This window comes from Haliotis rufescens, unplaced genomic scaffold (genome assembly GCF_023055435.1).
Source record: "Haliotis rufescens isolate VD_foot unplaced genomic scaffold, xgHalRufe1.0.p SCAF_2, whole genome shotgun sequence".
NCBI lineage: Eukaryota > Metazoa > Mollusca > Gastropoda > Lepetellida > Haliotidae > Haliotis > Haliotis rufescens.
In genome coordinates this window covers 31,181,842-31,203,233 of record NW_025963890.1, presented here as the reverse complement: position 1 = coordinate 31,203,233, position 21,392 = coordinate 31,181,842, and the positions used below count along the sequence as shown (strand labels likewise).

Sequence of the window (21,392 nt, the reverse complement as noted above, 5' to 3'; positions counted from 1 at the left end):
TGAGTTGCACCAATGTTGTCACTATCTTCTTCGACCTGTGTCACTTCAGACTCGACTCCCACTTAAAGGGGACACACCATGCTCCTGAGTTGCACCAATGTTGTCACTATCTACGACCTGTGTCACTTCAGGCTCAACTCCCACATTAAGGTGACACACCATGCTCCTGAGTTGCACCAATGTTGTCACTATCTTCGACCTGTGTCACTTCACGCTCGACTCCCACATTAAGGTGACACACCATGCTCCTGAGTTGCACCAATGTTGTCACTATCTACGACCTGTGTCACTTAAGAATCGACTCCCACTTAAAGGTGACACACCATGCTCCTGAGTTGCACCAATGTTGTCACTATCTACGACCTGTGTCACTTCAGGCTCAACTCCCACATTAAGGTGACACACCATGCTCCTGAGTTGCACCAATGTTGTCACTATCTACGACCTGTGTCACTTCAGACTCGACTCCCACTTAAAGGTGACACACCATGCTCCTGAGTTGCACCAATGTCGTCACTATCTACGACCTGTGTCACTTCAGACTCGACTCCCACATTAAGGTGACACACCATGCTCCTGAGTTGCACCAATGTTGTCACTATCTACGACCTGTGTCACTTCAGGCTCGACTCCCACATTAAGGTGACACACCATGCTCCTGAGTTGCACCAATGTTGTCCCTATCTACGACCTGTGTCACTTCAGGCTCGACTCCCACATTAAGGTGACACCATGCTCCTGAGTTGCACCAATGTTGTCACTATCTTCGACCTGTGTCACTTCAGGCTCGACTCCACATTAAGGTGACACACCATGCTCCTGAGTTGCACCAATGTTGTCACTATCTTCTTCGACCTGTGTCACTTCAGACTCGACTCCCACTTAAAGGGGACACACCATGCTCCTGAGTTGCACCAATGTTGTCACTATCTTCGACCTGTGTCACTTCAGGCTCGACTCCCACATTAAGGTGACACACCATGCTCCTGAGTTGCACCAATGTTGTCACTATCTACGACCTGTGTCACTTCAGACTCGACTCGCACTTAAAGGTGACACACCATCCTCCTGAGTTGCACCAATGTTGTCACTATCTACGACCTGTGTCACTTCAGGCTCGACTCCCACATTAAGGTGACACACCATGCTCCTGAATTGCACCAATGTTGTCACTATCTACGACCTGTGTCACTTCAGGCTCGACTCCCACATTAAGGTGACACACCATGCTCCTGAGTTGGACCAATGTTGTCACTATCTACGACCTGTGTCACTTCAGGCTCGACTCCCGAGATTGGGGGGCATACAGGTTGCCATCAACCAACAAGACTAACAGCTGTACCTGCCTGACGGTGTTCATGTGTCACCATCCGGCCTCAACATGTTAATACAAAATATTTGCAGCTCCTTGGCTGCAGTATGCTTATTAGGTAACATTTTCTGTAGGATAACATAGTGAGCGTACATAAGTGTAAATGGTTGTGGGTGTGGGGTAGCACCTTGATGCTTGTGGCAGGGTACTAGTGGACTACAAGTTAAGTTTGGCAACTTGGGATACATCCCAAATTATAAATTATATGGGATAGGGTTGCCTGCTTTACAGCATGAACCAATGTTATACATTCTGCTTTATGCTAGTGTCCGCTTTATAGCAGATGGTCAGCTTGGCAACAATAGTTGACAGCGCTCATTATTTGGCAATAGTACTTAACTGCCAGCACTAGCTGCAGAGCAGCATGGGTTGCTTAACAACGGTAAATGCAGGGCAGCGGTTGTTGTATTGGTAAGCAACATGGGCTGCTTGGCAATGCTTGTTGCAGGGCAGTGGCTGCTGCATTGGGGTCGCTTAGCAGGGGTTAAGCTCATACTCTGCAGTCCACTAGTACATCCTCACCATCCATGTTGTGGAATGGGGGTGGTTTGGGATTTTGTATGGAGGCAGATATTTGTTCAGCTACAGCTGAAAAACCAGATATCTTTTAGTCAATACTATGAAATTAAGACTTATGTATTTTTTGTGTGAGACAGTTTCTTTTTTTCCCACTGTTTTAAGCATTTATATGTTTTCTAAGCATTTCCTGGGACAGTTAAATTTCTTTTGTGATAAACTTCCAACCATAGAAAGGAATAGAATATTGTGTTTTTTAACACATATTGTGAACATCTAGCAAGCCCAATTATAGACACAGGGCTTAAATGTGTCAAAAATACTGATTATGAATGTTTTCTGGACATACTTTTTCTAATATTTGACATGAGCAAGTCTCTGACCCATGCCAATTTTCTTAATCCCCTGAAAGGATGTGCTCATAGTTACCCTGTAAATTTTCTCTGTTCAAACTTTTTCACACATTTATTTATTCTTCTGTATTCATTCCATAAGTCAAAAACATGCTTGTGGTACAAAGAAAAGAGGTAATTGTCAGTCATATGAACATTACAAAAAAATTGATAAAAACATTTCAAAGTCTTCTGTAATTTTTAAATGTGACATTTCTGGTGTGTCCAAAATACCCTCATCATAACTTTTCACATTTGTTTGCAGAGGTTCTTTGAAAATGCAAGGGGAGGATGGTTCAGGAGATGAAGGCATAACTTTGCAGGTTGTGATTAATGAAAAATCAACTTCCGGAAAACATGCATGTGAGTAAATAATAAATACTAACTTTTACTAACCAGTGATGTTTTCCATTTTGTCAGAAATTAGGTTTCCCCCATGAGCCAAGGCAATATCTAACATCATATTAGCAACAGACTTGTTGTGCAAGTGGCAGTGTATATTTATTAAAATGTAGTAAGAAAGATGTTTAGTTATCAATCAAAATTAATGTTCCTGAACTTTAATTTAGGATTAATTAGGACAATACCTAGAGCTGCAATGGACCAGTCCTGCTTGGAGTGCTCTACCCAGAGGGGTGTATGTGATCACAGTTTATGTGCAGATATCAAACAGTAGTTATCATTGTTAATAATTCTAAGAATGCTACCTCTATTACATCATAGCCATAAATCCAGTACTTTGGCTGCAGACACACTATTACTAAGTCTTCAGATTTTCAACAAAAGTCCTCTTCACTGTCAACTACACACAATTAGTTGTTCCCCGAATAGCACATGTAGCTCTTCAGCTCTTCCGCGCAAAAAGGCAGGAAAAACGTCACTTCTTTCAAAAACATCTGTCTACTGGAGGCAGATGAATTCGGGAGGTGCATGGGAGTACTTCCTCAAGTAACAGAGGTAGTATTCTTAGAAGTATTAACAATGATATCTATTGTTTGATAATTCTTGCAAATCCTTAACCTCTATTACACCATAGCCAGAATATACTAGAGGGATAAAGAGGGATCTGCCTCTAGTAACTCCCTGTGTAGTTGACAGCAATCCAATACTGTTGTATGAGTTCTTGTATATTGCTAAATTCAACCTTTCAAGAGGTAATTATTCTAGAATCTCTCTTAGAGGACTTGGTATCAGGTATTATGATTATATCAGTCAATATGTGATACCTTCACTTGAAGTACTTTATTATTTGTTGATAATCATGAAATGATGTCTTTAGTTCCATTCTAGCTCATCATTTATGTCTCAGATTCTGAGAGCGACATCACTTCTTGTTTATCAACTTCCGGTTATGATGTCACTTCCGGTTCTAATGACGCCAGTTCCTCTTTTGACTGGTTTTGATGTCATTTATAGAATCTCTGATGTCATGTATGACATCACTTCTGGTTACGAGGTCACTTTCGGTCTACATTCCTTCCGATTATGACGTCACTTCCGGTAGATCTGTTTATCAGCTGTTCTAATACAGGTAGCCCTTGAATCCCTTACGTAACATACTAGTAAGTCAAGGTAAAAGGTATATTCACCTCCACTAGACCACCTACGTGGTCTAGTGGTAGAGCGTCCGCCCGGAGAGCGGAAGGTCCGGGGTTCAATCCCTGCCTGTGTCATACCAAAAACGTTAAATAATGTTACTTGTTGTTACCCTGTCTTGCGCTCGGCATTAAGGGGCTAAAACAAGAACTGGTCGGCTCGGAGTCAGTATACTGTATCTGAGTTGGGTATTCATGTTAATCTGCGACATGGTATCCCGGTGAGCTAGCACTGTAAATCGGCATCCGTCCGGACTAGTACAGGCAGCCACACAAACACACGCACGTACATGCACGTCGCTATATAAGTGCAATAATCTTGGATGCGAGGATAAATCCCATTCCACTGTACCTCAGCTCACCTTCTGTAGCTGCTTATATCAGACAGATCCTCCACACACCATCCCCCCCTTTTTTTTTCTCATAGAAAGGAGGAAAAACTAGGGATGTAAAATCATCTGGGCCGCAACAATAGGTCCCAATGAATGAATCCCTGTCTGTCAAGTTTGGCTGGATATCTCACAAGTAAAAGCTAGTGAAAGTATTGTGTGACCCCCATTGGCATCCTGCTACATCTTGCTCGATGGATACAGATTACCAGGATGCCAAACTTGATGCAAAAGCTTGGATTTCGTGGGCAGAGCTAGAACCATAGTGGAAGGTGTATCTTGTGCTTGCTGATAACTCGTTGCTATGGTTGTCTTAAGCCATCCAGCGACCGAAGATTTAGTTAGTGATAGCTTTATTCGAGTGGGTCTTGCATGAGATAAATAGACGTCTTTGACGTCGGCGATGTGGACCAGTGGCTGTCAGATAGAACTTGAGAGCTCGTATAGGACAAAAGAGGCAATCGGGATGATCCATTGTAGGTGGTAAGGCAGGAATAGTATAATGTCTTTGACCCAAAGGACCAGTAGCAGTGGACTGATTCTTGGCTATAAAGTCCGGGAGAGACCGCAAGGTGATGGAGGTCCAGTTGGGAGCATGAGTGAGGCTGGAATAGTCGAGAGCGAGGAGTTCAGAAACTCTCACTGCAGCAGTCATGGCAAGTAAAAATGCTATACAGGATTTTGTAGAAGGGTAGTGTTTCCAAGAGGTTCGTATGGAGCGGCTAGTAAAGCAGACAGGACAACTAATAAATTCCATTTTGGGAAGATTCGGGGAATATGAATATCCTCTAGGCTGAATGATCGCATGGGTCTGTTAAGTACCGGATGTGTTCTGATCATTAATCCATCAAGCTGGAGAATGGAATGAGGGTGGATCTATCCTTCAATGGTCCCATGTCGGAAGATGTTATCCTGTCGTAGGTGTAAGAAGAAATTCGCAACCATGGGAATCTCCACTGTGACATAGTTAGACCATATCTGTGTCACCACTGGATGAATTTGTTCCATCTGTTGTCATAAAGCTGGGTGGATGACGATCTCCATGATCTTGCGACAGCAATAGAGGCAGCTTGAGAGAACCAGAGGCCTTCATTCTCTGCAAGATACTTTCCAGGCGGTGAGATGGAGGCTGGGAAGATTGGAGTAAAATAGCCTGGAACTGGGCTTTGCAATGTGGAAGAGCGAGTGGCTCATCCATCAAGAGAGATAGTAATCTGGGATACCATGTCCTGCTTGGCCAAGTTGGAGCGATGAGGATGACTGTTCAATCTGTCACTTCCATTTTCTGTATGACCTTGTCTTGGAGAGACCATGGAGGGAAGGCATAGGCAAACCTTCCTGTCCAATTCATGGATAGTGCATCTATCTGGAGAGCTCTTAGATCTGGGACCCGGCTGATGTAAACCGGAAGTTGATGGTTGAGACAGGTCACAAAGAGATCCAGATGCAGGGTGTCCCAAACGGAAGTTATCCAGGAAAAAACGTCTGGGTGAAGAGTCCACTCCGTGGGTACGATCCTCCCTCTCTTGGATAGGCTGTCCACTAGTATGTTCAGTTTGCCTGGAATATGTCTTGCTTCCATCCGGCACCTGAATGAGTCGGCCAAGGCAAATAGCTGAGTAGTTTCCATCATCAGCGAACTGGACTTGGTTCCTCCTTGCTTCTGAATGTAGGCAACCACAGTCTTGTTGTCTGTGGTAATCAGGATGGATGATTTGATGAGGCGATCTTTCCAAGTCTGGAGAGCATAATAGATTGCTTTCATTTCTCTGAATTTTATGTGTAGAGCTCTTTCCGTCTCGGTCCATAAACCCTCAACTTGGAGGTCATCTATGTGTGCTCCCCAACCTGAATCCGACGTGTTTGTGAACAGGTGGTGTTTGGGAGCTGGTAGTGTGAAAGGAATCCCGTCATTACATAATCTCGTCGAGTCCACTAGATTAGATCATGGCTCAGGTGGAGAGGTCTGAGTACCCGTGTATCCTGGGTCTGAGATGGTAGGAAGTTGATCCAATTCTGTAGCGGGCGTAATTGTAATCGTAGAGAGGACAGCGTTCCCATGAGAGACATCAACCATCTGATGGATCTGATTGGTTGTTCTCGGACTGAGTTGATCATGGCTATGGACTTGTTGAACAGATCATCCTGTATGTAGAAGAAATCTGGCCCCTATGTAGACTATGTCTTGTACCGGATAAATCTCTGACTTGGTCGGATGGATGGATAAGGAACCTGAGATAAGTCATGAGTTGAGTTAGGAATGTCACATCCTGATGCAGCTGGGTGTGTTCCTGATTGGTGGCCAGGAAACCGTCTAGGTATCCATGAAGTTGTACCAACTGTAAATGGGCAGGTATCCATGAAGTTGTACCAACTGTAAATGGGCAATGTTGATGACTGGCACCGTTTTTCTGGTGAATAACCAGAGGGGCGACTGATATACCGAACAGTAGGACCCGGAATTCGTACCGACGGTCGTTTACTGCAAAACGGATGTACGTCATGACTTGTAGTAGATTGGCACATGGAGATATGCATCCAGAAGGTCAGCGCTGATGACCCATCTCCTTTTCCGAGTGATGAACGTAGTTTACTGACTGATTCCATATCTTGGAGGCGGGACCAAGTACTTCTTGTTGAGAGTTTTGAGGTCTATAATCATATCATCTCTGTGGAGTTCTTTCTCGGTACTAAAACCCCTGATTTTTGTTGGTATCCCGAAATCTCCGAATGGCCTGTTTGGTGAGGAGGGTCTTGATGGCAAGGTCGGCTGTGTCCAGTTTGGCACCTTTCAGGTAAAACCTGCATCCCTCCGGACGAGATACAAGTCGAGGCTGCTTGAGAAAATGTAGCTTGATGGATAATGTCTAAAATCCAGTGCGTCCAACTTTCAGCTGAGTTCCAAAAAAAGTCTGACGATGGCTTGTCATAACGCCAGGATGCCTGATAGGATTCTTTCCCTGATGGGATATACTTCTTTCGGGGTGGTTCTCGTGCTTGTTTAGGTGGGTACTGTGGTCCATGTGCCTTGACTGCCAGACACTTGTAATCTTTCTGTTGTGTCCTGTCTGACCTCGCCTAGGATCATGCCCAACTTATTGTTAAAGACTGTCTGTGATGTGACTTTCTGCTTGGCATGTTTGGAGTTGTTGGCGTTGAAGCTGGGAGGCAGTCCAGACATGCATAGATAGCATACCCTCCTGCATGCTGACAATCAAAGTTTCTGGCGGGACATCATCAAAAGTTGTTGGTAGAGGTGGCATCACGTGTTGGATCCTGGTGATGAACCAGTTGAGACATGTACCAACATCCATGGAGTTCTTGTTAACCCTAGTTAAGTCCTTAAATCGGCTGGCTGGGAGCGTGAGTTTAGTGTTAGGGTTTTTAACCAGCTTGCTGAACTTGTCATCCAGTGGCTGTGACTCCAGAAATGACGATGCATGCATCTGATATAACTTTTTCCTCATAGTCGAGAGTGGAATCCTATCATCATGACGGTGCTTCTGCATGGTGTCGCTCATTTGGTCTAGGATCCTGGAGGTGTAACTTGGCCACGGTAAAATATGGTGGATGCGGGATGACGAAGACGGAGCATGGCTTCCGGCGTACTCGGGCATCTCTGGAGGAGGTGACTGTTCATTCCGTGGCTGTGTGGTGATATATAGCGTCTATCATGTCTACAAAGGACAACGCTGGTCCATACTCCCGCGCAGGTGATGTGGCTGGTTGATCGGGGGCCTCTCCCGTGCCATGGGCTCATAAGCAGGATCATCATTGTCCGATGGGATCCATGACTCTGGTATAATCTGCCTATGTGATGGCTGAGGGTCTGGTATAATGGGATCCAGACGACAGGATCCTGGTGACGAGAAGGCTGCGCTCTCGCCTCATGCTCCTCTCCAACAGTTGGCTTGTCTAACCGTGCCCGGGGAGCCCGTGCAGGAGTCATGTGGTGACCAGCTTGCTCTAGTGACTGTAGCAGACAATACAGATTGGTCTATGCTGCCCGTGCGGTCTGTGCGGTGCAGTGTAGGGTTTCTTCGACAGCTCGGCTGGTCCGCTCGGGGGCATTCTTGCCACTACCCTGGGCTTGCTGGACTTCGTTGATGGCCTAGGCTTTGATGATTGCTTAACCCCGTCTGGCCTCTTGGCCGGGGAAGACTTCTGAGCCTGCCACTTCTTCAGCTGGTCTACCTCTGAATTGATGGCCGCCAGACGGGTTGATCATGTCTTCGATGGAGGCTTGTTGTTTGGCGAAAAGTCTCTCCAGCATGCTGATTTGAAAACCTGAGGCTCCTGCTGATCGGGGTGTTGAAGGGGTCCAAGGCGTAGATGTCGTCACTGTAGGGTCCGATAAGATCAAATGGATTTTCTTCTTTGCGGCCTCCTTGCGCTTCGCCTTGAGTATGGAGGCGTCTAACTTAATGATGAAGGACTTGGACAGGGGAAAAACCAAGTCACATCTCGCCTCTGCCGAACATGGAGTCTCCCTACACTTTCAACAGAAGTTATGTAGATCTCCAGTTGTCATGAACTGGCCACACTTCTGCCATGTCAGCGGGGAAGAGGAGCATGCCATCGTGAAAAATACACAAAATCAAACCCTAGCATACTCACGTAATCCAGCCAGATCGTAATAATATACTGAACAACAAAAGTTCCTGTGACATTGAATAAGATTTAATGCAAAGTTATGTTTTTTACCAAATTTGAAACCATTTTGGTTTGCAACAGATAAAAGACTCCTGTAAGTGTTCAAATGGTTTAATTTGCCATACTGACTTCAGAAAATGTGTGATTATATAAAAAACATGAACATGCCAAAATGTCAATTTACAAATCAATAGTGTGTGTGTCCACCTCTGGTTGCGATGCAAGCAACACATCTTCGTCTCATGGAATGGACCAGGCGTCGCACAAAGCATGTGGGATATCTGTCCATATCTACTGGAGCATGTTTCGAAGTTCCTGGAGTGTCTGTCGAACATGTGGTTGACGTCGAAGGTGCCGATCCATCTCATCCCACATGTGTTAGATTGGTGAGGGATCAGGGGAGCAAGCTGGCCAGGGGATGACATTCATGTTGTTTTGTTGAAGAGGATCCTGAACAAGTCGAGCAATATGAGGCCTGGCGTTTTCATGTTGAAAGGTAATGCTTGGGCCATGACGACACAAAAACAGTAGAACAACAGGGCCGATGATATCGTCAAGGTAGCGCTGTCCATTGAGATTTCCCTCTACCACTATAAAACGGGTCCTCTGTCTTGCTGTAATCCAAACCCCATACCATAACGCTGCCGCCCCCGAGCCGATCTTCTTCCATGACACAATGATTGACGTAACGTTCACCTCGATGTCAGTATACTCGAATCGCTGTGGCTGAGGTGAAAACGAGACTCGTCAGTGAATAGAACTTGTCCCCACTGCATGGCTGTCCAGCGTAGACGTGCTTGACCGTGGTTTCCTTTCAAAATGTGACGTCTGGTGGGTCTTCTGGCAACAATCGCTGCACATCTGAGGCGATGACATACAGTTTGTGAAGATATTCGTCGAATGCCAGGCATGCTTCTTGCAGTCACTGTTGCTCGCTCGATTCGATTTTATAGGTGTGTTGTTCGAATCCAGTTGTCTTGTCGATTATTGGTTACGCGTCCTTCCAATCCGAGGATGGTCTCTGACTGCATTCGCCTGTTGCCAACGTTGCCATAAACACCAAATGGTGTTTCTGTGGACGTTAAATTGTCTTGCAACATCATGTTGACTCGATCCTGCGTCAAGCTTACCAATGGCCCGCAGACGCTCATTTTCGGACAGGCGTGGCATTTCATAATGTTGAATAATTGCATAATTTTGTTTTTTTGCACGATGCTAAACAATGCATATGGAATCCTGTTAATGCACATGTTTTTATACCCATTCTTGGGTGGTGAAATGCATGGGGCTTGCATAAAAGTCAACTTTTGCATGGAATGCATGCTTTTCTGTAGCAGTTGTGTTTTTGTGACTTGATTCCATACATGTACTACAATTTGAAAACTAAACTTTGCTTGTTTGAAAATACACTAAAATATTGGTGTCACAGGAACTTTTGTTGTTGAATAAAGAAATTAATAAAACAGTGTGACTACCTTATACCAGGTGCTAGATGACAACAAAAAACAGGTGTTGACTCTAGCACAACAGGAAAGAAGTGACATTTTTCCTTCCTTTTTGCACAGAGTTACATGTGCTATTGGGGGAACAACTAGTTGTGTGTAGTTGATAGTGAAGAGCACTTCTGTTGAAAATCTGAAGCTTCAGTAATAGTGTGTCTGCAGCCAAAATACAGGATTTATGGCTATGATGTAATAGAGGTTAAGGATTTGCAGGAATTATTCAGACTTGTAACTTAAAGTTTGCTGACTGTGATCACAGATTATGTTTATTCCCTTAGGCAAGAAACGGCTAGATTGCAGTTTAGCAGATACCTTTCTTGTGTTTTGCTAAGTGGTACGCACAAGCTTTTTCATTTTTAATGATTTCTAAGTTTTTCAGCCACCATTTTAACCATCTCGCTAAATTAACAGGGCATTTATGGGTCTTGCCACCCACACAAGTCATTGTAATAAAAGCTTTCATAGGTAAATATCATTTTCGGTCAACAAAGTTAATAAAAAATTGTGTGTTGAAATGTGGCCCTGATGCTTGTAACTGATGCATGTAACTGATGCACGCCATTTTATGAGAATATCACACAAGAAAAACTGATGATTTTGTGAAGGGAAATGGGCAGGAAACCCTACATATTTTCTTCCAGACCCATTTGGAAGCACCAATAAATTATTAAATAATATGTTTTTCTATTCTAATGTTTTTTCTGAATCTGTATGTTTTAGCTGGAAATGTGTCTGAGATTCTGACATCCAACAGAGACATTGGTGTCACAAACAAGAGAAACCACAGTATTCAGTCACTAGGAATGAGTTTGGTATGTATCTCTTTCACTCAGTTTGTTTGCTCACCAGGACCAAAGGTTCAAGTGAGCTTATGGCATGTCAAGTTATGATGTGGTTTGTCTATCTGTTCCGTCAGTCTCTCATTAGTCCACATGCTAACTTTCAACTTCATCTCCAAATCAGCTGTAACTTTAAGATTTTAGGCACTATAATTGGACAAAGGTTTGTTCATGGTGTTGAAGTAAAAGATTAAGTTGTTTTTTATGGAAATGGAAAAGAAGTCAAATGTTTATATGTTTCCCAAAATATCTTCTTACAAATAATTCTTAATATTTTTCTAAGCTTCAAGAACCTGGAACATTGATATAAAAGATTACATCAGCAGGAAATAATACCCATTAAGTGGAAGGGAAATAGAAAGTTTTACTTATCCTGTGTCACACAATGCATTTTGTTTCTTTTTCTGAACAAAAAGTGAAACTTTGTTCGCAAATGCAACTGTTTGCAACTTGAAACATCTGACCCAAACTCAGCATATCAAAGATGTACACAGCCCAAGCTTTGATGATTGTCTCAGTCGCTGAGTGATCAAGACTTATCATCAAAAAAGAAGTAGAGAATCTAGATTAGCTTTCACACCATGCTACATTTCATCAACTCATTGCGGTGGATCCATTTCTGTCTAGATTGGTTTGCACTTTGTCACCAACATGCTTTTTATGCAAGCTGCATTTCACCAACTCTATCCCAGTGCATCTATATTCTACTTGGACTTGCCTGCCATTTGTGCTTATGTGTTTTTACATCATGCTCCATTTCAACAATAACTGGAGTAGTATAGGTAATGGGGGTTCTGGACCACTTCCACCAGAGCCAGATTCATATACCTTTACCACCTCTACAGAGGGAATTTTTTATGTCAAAATGATGATGTGATTCAACGATTATCATGACATTAAACTAAATTGTAATGAAAATATTCGCTATTATTTTTACTCATACGTATATCATTATTTTGAACGAAGTGATATTCAACATTTTTACTAAGTTTTTCATTCATTTTACTAGGAGACCAGACTATATACTCTTCTTGGTAATTGGAAAGAAACAATTGATGACTGTATTTGGTTGGTTTGACATCACTGATATAATATATACCCTGTGGTAATTCTCTCCATTTGATAATTTTGTCCCTGAGCATAAATGTTTCGATAGCTTTTTCGAGTTCTTCCTTTGTTGGTTTGTAATTCTCCATTATTATATACTTATGTAAGCATTCGTTTAAATGGATGTATGATTTTTTATGCGGTGCGATCTAATGATAGTAAGCAATCTATTTTTAATCTCCAACCAGTTTTTTTGGTTTTGGCACGGAATAATTGACGCGCTTGTTGTCTACCCTGTTCTATGAACTTTTTTTTCTCGTCTTCGCTAATACTACTGGTCTTACGAGAATTAGATCGAATCTCCTGCTTCATTGCGTTGTATTTTGTGAGTTCTGACAACACTAAACGAAACTGCTCCTCGGATATCTTATAATCAGCCATTGCTGTTGAAATATGGTCCTCAATGCTGTTCAACTTTGGCGAGTATCCGAATATTATCATGTTTTAATGCTTTCTTTTGCAACCTACGAGAAATGAATTTTATCGCTATTCCCTCCAGTCCAGAGACTCCGGCCGATACTTCCATACCAAATACGATAGGCTACACCAAGTCCCATGCCAGCTGTTACAAGCGCGGTGTCAACTCAGTCGAGAGCATTCACAGCTCTGCGATACTTTTTATACAATCCAAATCTCAACTCCCTCTCCTTCTCTTTTCAATGTTTTATGTCGCTTATTTGATGTAATTGAAATCCATCAACAGTATCCATTCTTTTCAGATGCTTCATCGAGCGCCGGATATAAACTCATGGTGTATATTATTATATTATATAATAGTCTTTAATTGGTCTTGCTTCAATGTTTTGAGGGGCGGTCGGGTAGCCTAGTGGTTAAAGCGTTCGCTCGTCACGCCGAAGACCCGGGTTGGATTCCAGACATGGGTACAATGTGTGAAGCCCATTTCTGGTGTCACTGCCGGGATATTGCTGGAATATTGCTAAAAGGGGCGTAAAACCATACTCACTCACTCACTCAATGTTTTGAGAGTATACATCAACCTTATTAAATGTGAATTTAATATTTTTGTTTGTGCAATGAAAATACCATCCATGTCAATATATGCAGTTCATCTCGTAGTATCTCAACCCTAACACCTTTACTTTACCACTTTCCACTGGTATATTTAATTGTATCCTTTGCCATGTGCTCGAATGGCAGTTTGTTTACACTACCACTTCCGGTGGTCTCGCTCTCAGTGTATCTCTTAAATTGTTATAATGTTTTTTTATCACTTTTGTAAGGCCAATTTAACCATTGTTCTGTCAAGTCAATTTGGTAACACCACCATTCGACTTCTTATCCATCTGCAATCTTCATCCCTGTCAGCAGAGGGATTCTTTACAGCCTTATGCTTTGAAATGGCTGACAGTACTACCAGATGTCGCGGCAGATCTGCTAGTCTCAACATAAGTACTGCTACATAAGTAACGAGGCGACCCTTGACCCAAACTAAGATGGCTTCCACTGCAGCATGCCCAGAACTAGGAATGCTCCTTATCTCACAATAGCTGACCTTCGACTTCGTCTCGCCAGTCAAGGTGTCAGCGTGCCTGCATCGTGGAACAGACGGCTGCTGTTCCAGCTGTATACTGAAAACAACCGAGGGAATTCCATCTCACATCCCATAACAGAGACGACAAACACCATGGCTTCGGTTTCCGAGTGTCAACAAGACTTGCCAAGCAGCAATCACAACACTAACTTGCCGGGTACCATTACCAGTTCATCAGTCTATCCAACAACTCCCCAGCCTGATGTATTCTAGCTTGACAGATTCAGTCCCTGTGATCCCCTTGGTGGCAGGATTGCAAAAGGAAATTGCTGAACAGGGCTGAGCGCGATGCCTCTTTTAGGCCACCCTACATTGAATACCCTGAGTGGTATCGAAACTTCTCTCCTGACCCCCGCTAGCAACTCAACAGAGGTTCCATCAGACTCCTTACCTCATATCCACACAGTGTCCCCCACCTTAGAAGATCCAGGAAGGTAAATATGTTAATTTGGCTTTGTTGACATTACCTAACCAGGACAGTTTGGATACTAGAGTAAGTGAATTTGAGGGACATGTATACTCACTCAAAGATGACCCCAGGCAGAATAGGACACTGACACTTGGAGAGTTTATCCAGGCATTTGGTATTTACAAAGACATTTATTGTGAGAACAATGATGCCGAAAGGAAACAGCTGGATGGCCACGAGCAGACTGTGATCGAACTTGCTACTTTGTACGGTGGGACATGCTACTACGACTACCACAAACTTTTCGCAGCTTGTGTGGCAGCTTTTGAGGTAAAAAGAGTTGTCATTCGATGGGACATGAGAGACTCAAAACTCTACAGCATGTGTTCCTCAAGGCGCCGTACCAGGACGTGTTCAGTGTGTCAAAGTGTAACCCACGGCACTGACGTCTGCCCGAGTTTAGCTATGGCTTGCCAACCAATTGTCAGGCCTCAAGACAGACATGTTTCATATGACCGACGAAATGTGGACAGTAATGCCACGTACATAGACTCAAGAGGTAGACTTTGTGTTCGACGTGATGGACAAGAGATCTGTAACAACTTTAATGATCTCGGCTGCAGCCGCCAACAGTGTCCTTTCATACATACCTGCCTCATTTGCCATTCAAGAATGCACGGCAAGACACAATGCCAGAAAGCACAGAAGGATTGACTACACTATGCCTTAGACAGAGCAAGTACAAAGCAGACATTGACGTTAACATCTATTAACATTGAGAGATTAAAAGCAGACTTACAATTCCGCCCAGACAAGTGTTTCGTCGATTATCTCATTTCTGGCCTGGAGACAGGATTCAATCCAATGTTAGACTCTGTGCCCAAATCGACAGTGGAATGCCGCAACAACCTTAGTGCCAGGAGAAATCCAGTGGATGTGTCCGCAGCAGTCAGGAAAGAATGTGCCAATCAGTACGTTATCGGGCCTTTCCAGGAGTCCCCCTATGACACATACAGGGTTAGTCCACTTGGACTTGCCGAGGGGAAATATTCTTGGAAGAAACGTTTGATATTGGACTTATCGGCCCCCCATGATGACGATACCGTTCTAAGCATCAACACAACTAATTGACAAGACATCCTGTTCTCTTTCCTACGTAACACTTGATCATGCCATTTCTATCATTATTCAGCTTGGAAGAGGGGCCCTCATGTGTAAGGCAGATATAACTGATGCCTTCAAGCAGATTCCATTAAGCCCCGAATACTGGCTCAAGTGGGAAGGACTGTACTATTTCTACACCCGGCCGTTGCCGATCTAGCCCCAAAATATTTGACACTCTGTCTCAGGCCATTTGTTGGATTCTGAGACACAATCATGACTTCCTTCATGTGCTACACCTGCTGGACGACTTCATAGTCCAGGCCACGACGCTGAATCGACCATGAGCACTATACTGTCTCTCTTCAAGAGACTCAACATTCCACTAGCTCTCCATAAGACACAGGGACCCCTAACAGAGATCGAGTATTTAGGCATCATTCTTGACTCAAATCATATGACTGCTAGGTTACTGCAAGATAAACTGCAACACATAGCAGAGCTCCTTGGAAGATACTCCACAAAGAGAATTTGCACCAAGAGAGAACTTCTCTCCCTGCTCGGACACTTGAACTACGCTTGCAGAGTGATCGTGCCAGGCAGGACGTTTGTCTCCTACTTGATCGAACTTTCCAAAACTGTTGATAAGTTGCATCACCATGTTAGCTTGTCAGGCGATTGTAGAAAAGATTTAGCTATGTGGAACAAGTTCTTGATAGAATGGAATAGTATTTCCCTCTTCCACGACCTCCACATCTCACCTACCCCAGACATTGAGCTGTTCACTGATGTAGCTGCTACAGTGGGACATGGGGGCTATTACCAAGGTGCCTGGTTTGCTGAAAAATGGTCGGAGGAAGTGCTATGTAGTATGTCCGGTGAATTGTCTATGGCCTTCATGGAACTCTACCCGATTGTCGTGGCGGCTATTCTCTGGGGTCATCTCTGGGAGAAAAAGCATGTGCTCTTTCATTTTGATAATTAGGCTACCGTGTTCATCATCAGGAAGGGTAGATCTAAATGTAAAGGTATCATGTCCCTCATGCGCCCACTCACTTGGACAGCAGCAGTCAGCAACTTTATGGTATTAGCCTATCACGTACCTGGCTCGGAAAATAACATTGCTGATTCACTATCTCGTTTGCAGATCACCAAGTTCCCTGGCGCCACATGCACAACCACACACACTACAGTGCCCCCCTAGCTCGCAAGTAATGTGGCCCTGAATGCGCATCTCAACAGACTGTGGTCTGCGGTCGTCAGCAAGGGTACTCAGACCGCCTATTGGACTGGTATGACCTTTTATATAAAGTTCTTGCTGACTTTCGGACTGTTTCAAACCATGTTCTATCACAGACTCCCTCCTGTGAATGAGGTATATATACAGTACTTCATTGCCCATTGTTATGGCGTGCTGCAGTTGAAACATGTCACTGTTAAGACCTACCTAGCTGAGGTGAGGTTCTTTTACCTGCAACGTGGCATTACCACGATATTAGACCATCGTGGATCCGGGGCGTTAAACAGACTGCAGTCCATCATGAGAGGTTACAAGAAGTTGCAAGCTCCTACTCCAAGAAAACGACTCCCCATCACCCACACAGTGTTGTCGCGAATCGTGTGTAACACTGCGTGCAGGAGTACTAGGACCGTTTTCTGACCTTGTAATGCAATGCATGTGCTCAACTGCCTTCTTCGGGTTTCTCAGATGTGGAGAAATCACGTGTTCTGCCAGGTTTGATCCCAGCGCTAACATTTGTTTGAGTGACATCAAGTTTGACTTCGCTAAGAGGAAGTGCACTATCCTGCTGAAAGCTTCCAAGAGAGATCCATTTCGAGTAGGCATCCCCATAATATTGTTTTCTAATAGTTGCTTGTGCCCATTCTCAAGTTTGAGGAAGCTCTTCCATACCAGAACTCTTCAGCGAGCTTCTAGTTGGGATGCACTATTCGTGGATGCTCAACACCAGCCCACACGGGCAGTGTTTCTGTCCTGGCTCAGCAGAGTGCTGACTAGGGCCGGCTTTAACTCAAACGAGTATAGTGGGCACTCGTTCCGTATCGGTGCTGCCACCACCGCAGCTAGCGCCCGGGTGGAGGACCACCTAATTAAGACTATGGGCCGCTGGAATTCAGACTGTTTCCAGAGATATATTAGAACTTCAGAAGAGACTCTGCTTAACGCACAGCAGTAGTTATGTGGACCCTAATCTACAATACAGATTCCGTGCCATATTCGTATTAGTTCGCAGTTATCAGGTTTCGTGTTCGTGTATCTTACTCATCTTTGGGTGCACTCGGTCGTACACAACCTCATTTGGGCGTCTCAAGCCATTGCATGCCTCAGGCAGCAGCATTAAATGGCTTGGGGCCCCCAAAAGTTCCTTACCTACCTGGTTCGGCGCAGCCACCAGTTCACATTCCATACCCGCAGGGTACCCCTTTCATTCAATCTAATAATAATAATCTGCACCTTTTCCTCAACACCTCTCTACCCACAGAGTAGCCCTATCCTCGCAGGCCAGCACGGCCCTAGAACTAACCCCCGTCCACAGGACATTCCGTGTGCGACCGAGCAGCCCCCTTGTATATAGCATATATATCCCAATGTGTATTAAATTATATTGTTTCCTTTACCTTTTGTCGTGTTTTCATTGCACAAAATGTATATTATACGGCATAAATATCTTAGTAAGAGAAATGCTATCACTTTTAATAATTTGGACCCCCTCAGGGGTTGCAATGGGTGATACTCCCATATAAATAATACTGCAATGTTGACGTTGGTGTTTCTTGAGCCATTTAATTGATAGACCTGGTAACATTTCGAAGGCATCTACCGCTGCATCTCCAAAAAAGACATCAATAATAAGCGTAGAAAGATTAGGTATAGCACTCAAGTTCTGTTTTATATCATTGAATTCAGTAACCAAATTTAAACTAACGTATTTTACTGCCAGACGACTAAATAACATATGACCTGGGTTTTCTGGCAGGGGAGCGACTAACACACTTTTTCCTTTTGATGGGTATGATCCCACTATTTATTATCTTAGTTAAATTATGTGCCTTACCCATCATCACATATGGTGGGGTAATGATGATATTCAGAAGCCACTTGATTTTTTCTTCGACCATTGTCCATTTCTTATCATCGTTGCGAGGAAGATTGTATGAAGTGTTTTTATTGAGTCGACTAACGTTGACATCAGTTATATCTCCTAGATTACCTGTGAATGCAACTTCTTTCCGCTTGTATACATTATCTTGTAAGTGTAAAGCGTATAACTTGCCATCGATACCGGGTTTACCGAATCCTTCTGTGTCTCTGAGATCGAAAAGCGCAATTGTATTACATTGTCTGAGTGTTCCAGGGCCTGATGAATCAACCATTATTTATAATATTGAGTGTTACACTCAAGTATCCTATATGTACAGGTTGATGTTTTAAATCTAATACAGAAATTTTGAGGTCTGAAATAATACCCCGCTTTAATATTTTATATTGTAATGTTGAGAAAGATTCCGTTCTACCGCTATTATATTTTTCATCTTTGACTGGAGTAGCTCTCAACAGAGTAGAAGGACTTTCTAGTTGAATATTATCCGTTGTACTGATTTGATCAAGATGGATGCACAACTCTTTATAGGGAATTAAATCGGGCAATTCATCTCCATGCCTCGTTGTGTTGGGAACTATTATTGAGTTTAACCAATAAAATCCAAGTGTATTTGCTATGTTCTTATCAAGAAATATTTGCTTTTCTCCAGCGCTTAAAATGAGCATTCCATTCGACTCATTTTGTGTGAGACTAGCTCCCAAAGGCTTAAAAATTTCATCATTGAGTGAGCATACGCTGTAATACCAATCAGATATAACAATGCGAGTGTTATCCTCAATTAGTACTATCTTATTATTACCTCTCGCAGCACTAATATTTGTCCACTGCGGGTAATACGTTACATCTCAGAGAGCGACTTCAAGTTGTCCATCCGAGTTATCGATAGTATGAAGCAGTTGAATAGACTGACCATTTGTTATTGTGTGACATACATATTAAATATACAATGATACTGTGTCATAACTTAAATATGAAATCAACTTACATTACGAATCAGTCTATTTTAGTAAGTGCCTCTGGTGCTAAGTTTTTCGTTGAATTCCCTGATATCTTTGAAAAATACAGGGTCACGGCAACTAGCGATAAAATGGTGCATGATTGGTTTCACAATCCAATGCAATTTTGGCAGAACCAGTTAAACTTTACCATATGGTGTGCCACAACAGGATGTGGTGTATCTCTTTGTGACCCAGGATTTGAACTAAATAAGTCTGTGTTATCATTTCACGTGTACTGTCAGATTAGACGTATACTTAAAGAAATTAGTGCCCCATTACCGCAGGATCGAGCATGGAATTCCTCAAATAATCCGTACAATAGATTCACGTATGAGCATATTTGTCAGGAATTTAATGTTTCTACGTGTAAAGATTGGCGTATCAAAGGACTTAACCATGGCCTAGGTGTTCCATACAGCCGAAAAAGAACTTTAGCTTATATTGTTACAAAATTTGTGCAACTGAACGATACCGCAAACACTTGGAATGAATTTCTTAATGATAAAACAGAAAATAATTTTACTAACCCAGGAGTTGTAAGAGTTAATGAATCAATAAGAACTTATGTATGAGCAATTCTTGGTGCACAATCGCAAACACGAACGTGAATAATTGGTTCTGGGACGGCGCTCGATGTGCAAAAACAGATTGTCGCAAACGTAGACGATGCTATTAATTCACCAGTTGACATACCATCTTCTATAAAACGTTATCAAGATGTATTACAGTACGCTCAATCCAAAGTAGACTACCGGGACTATACATGTCTCCGAGTAATATGGAACTTAAGATCGGTCAAGTGATAGGCTATAATAATAAAATTGTTATTGCTTCCGATCAACAAAAAGCAGGTATAAATTCAGATATTAACATCGAATTAATAACGCAAACAAACACAGGCAAAACAGGAATAGTCAAGCCACAGACACCACATGTTTCACAACCATCTACTGACACACAACCACAAGTGCCACCCCATATTGCAGATAAAAATCAACAACATATCGATGAAAAAACAGCGCTTATAGTAGCTGGTTTACTCATGATTTGGATAAATAGTCTATAGCGGATATGTACAACAGCCCAGCAATTGCTACGATCAGTGCCCACAAGTTTTGACTAAGCCAAGTGGTGGTTTTAGCTAATATATTCAAGAGCCAGGAAACAATACTCCCTATTATACCTGGAAGTGCAGATGCGGCTTCCTCAGCGAGCTTTCCCAGTGCTTCTCCTAATGCTTTTAAATGCTTTTTTTATCCATTCTTTTACACCATTTTTATCACTAGGCGGTGTGCCACCTCCTGTACCTCCGCCGACACCGGTTAACGCGAGAGTCAAAGTCGATATAATAAATCCCAATGCGGTTAAAATACTGGCAATGGTTATCCCCTGTTCTCTAAACAATGTTTTAATTTTATTGGCCAGTGTGGTATCATCGTTGAGGACTTGATCAATAGTTTCTCGAATTCGACTGATTTGTGAACGAAGTGCCTTACCATACTGGAAGCTGCTTTGAGGCGGGCTGATCTTTCATCTTCTAAGTTACACAATCTTTCTGCAACGCGGCGTCTACTGAATTCATCACCCGCCTGTTCAAGTTTTGTACCGAGGATGGTACCTGTAACGTGGAATTATCGTAGTAGGTATCCAAGATTTCTCCGAGTCCATCTGAGACGAGCTTCGAGCTTTCTTCCAAATTATCTATGTTACCGAGTTCAGTACGCACAGTCCGAAGAACCTTAGTAGTCTTCACAGAAAGTTTTTCTCCTCTGATGCATTTGCAAGAGATACCGAGAAGTTCTACAACCCCAAGATTACAAAAGTAGAATTGACTATTGAGGGCGT

The 21,392-nt window shown here is 43.0% G+C and overlaps 1 protein-coding gene across 1 annotated transcript in view; it reads left to right on the top strand.

Moving 5' to 3' along the window:
- LOC124119420 (SCY1-like protein 2) overlaps positions 1 to 21,392 on the top strand; it is a 328,929-nt gene that overhangs the window by 294,679 nt on the left and 12,858 nt on the right. The window contains exons 16-17 of the mRNA XM_048399279.1: positions 2,546 to 2,643; positions 11,140 to 11,231. Coding sequence (XP_048255236.1) covers positions 2,546 to 2,643; positions 11,140 to 11,231 — 190 coding nt within the window. The remainder of the gene's footprint in view (positions 1 to 2,545; positions 2,644 to 11,139; positions 11,232 to 21,392) is intronic.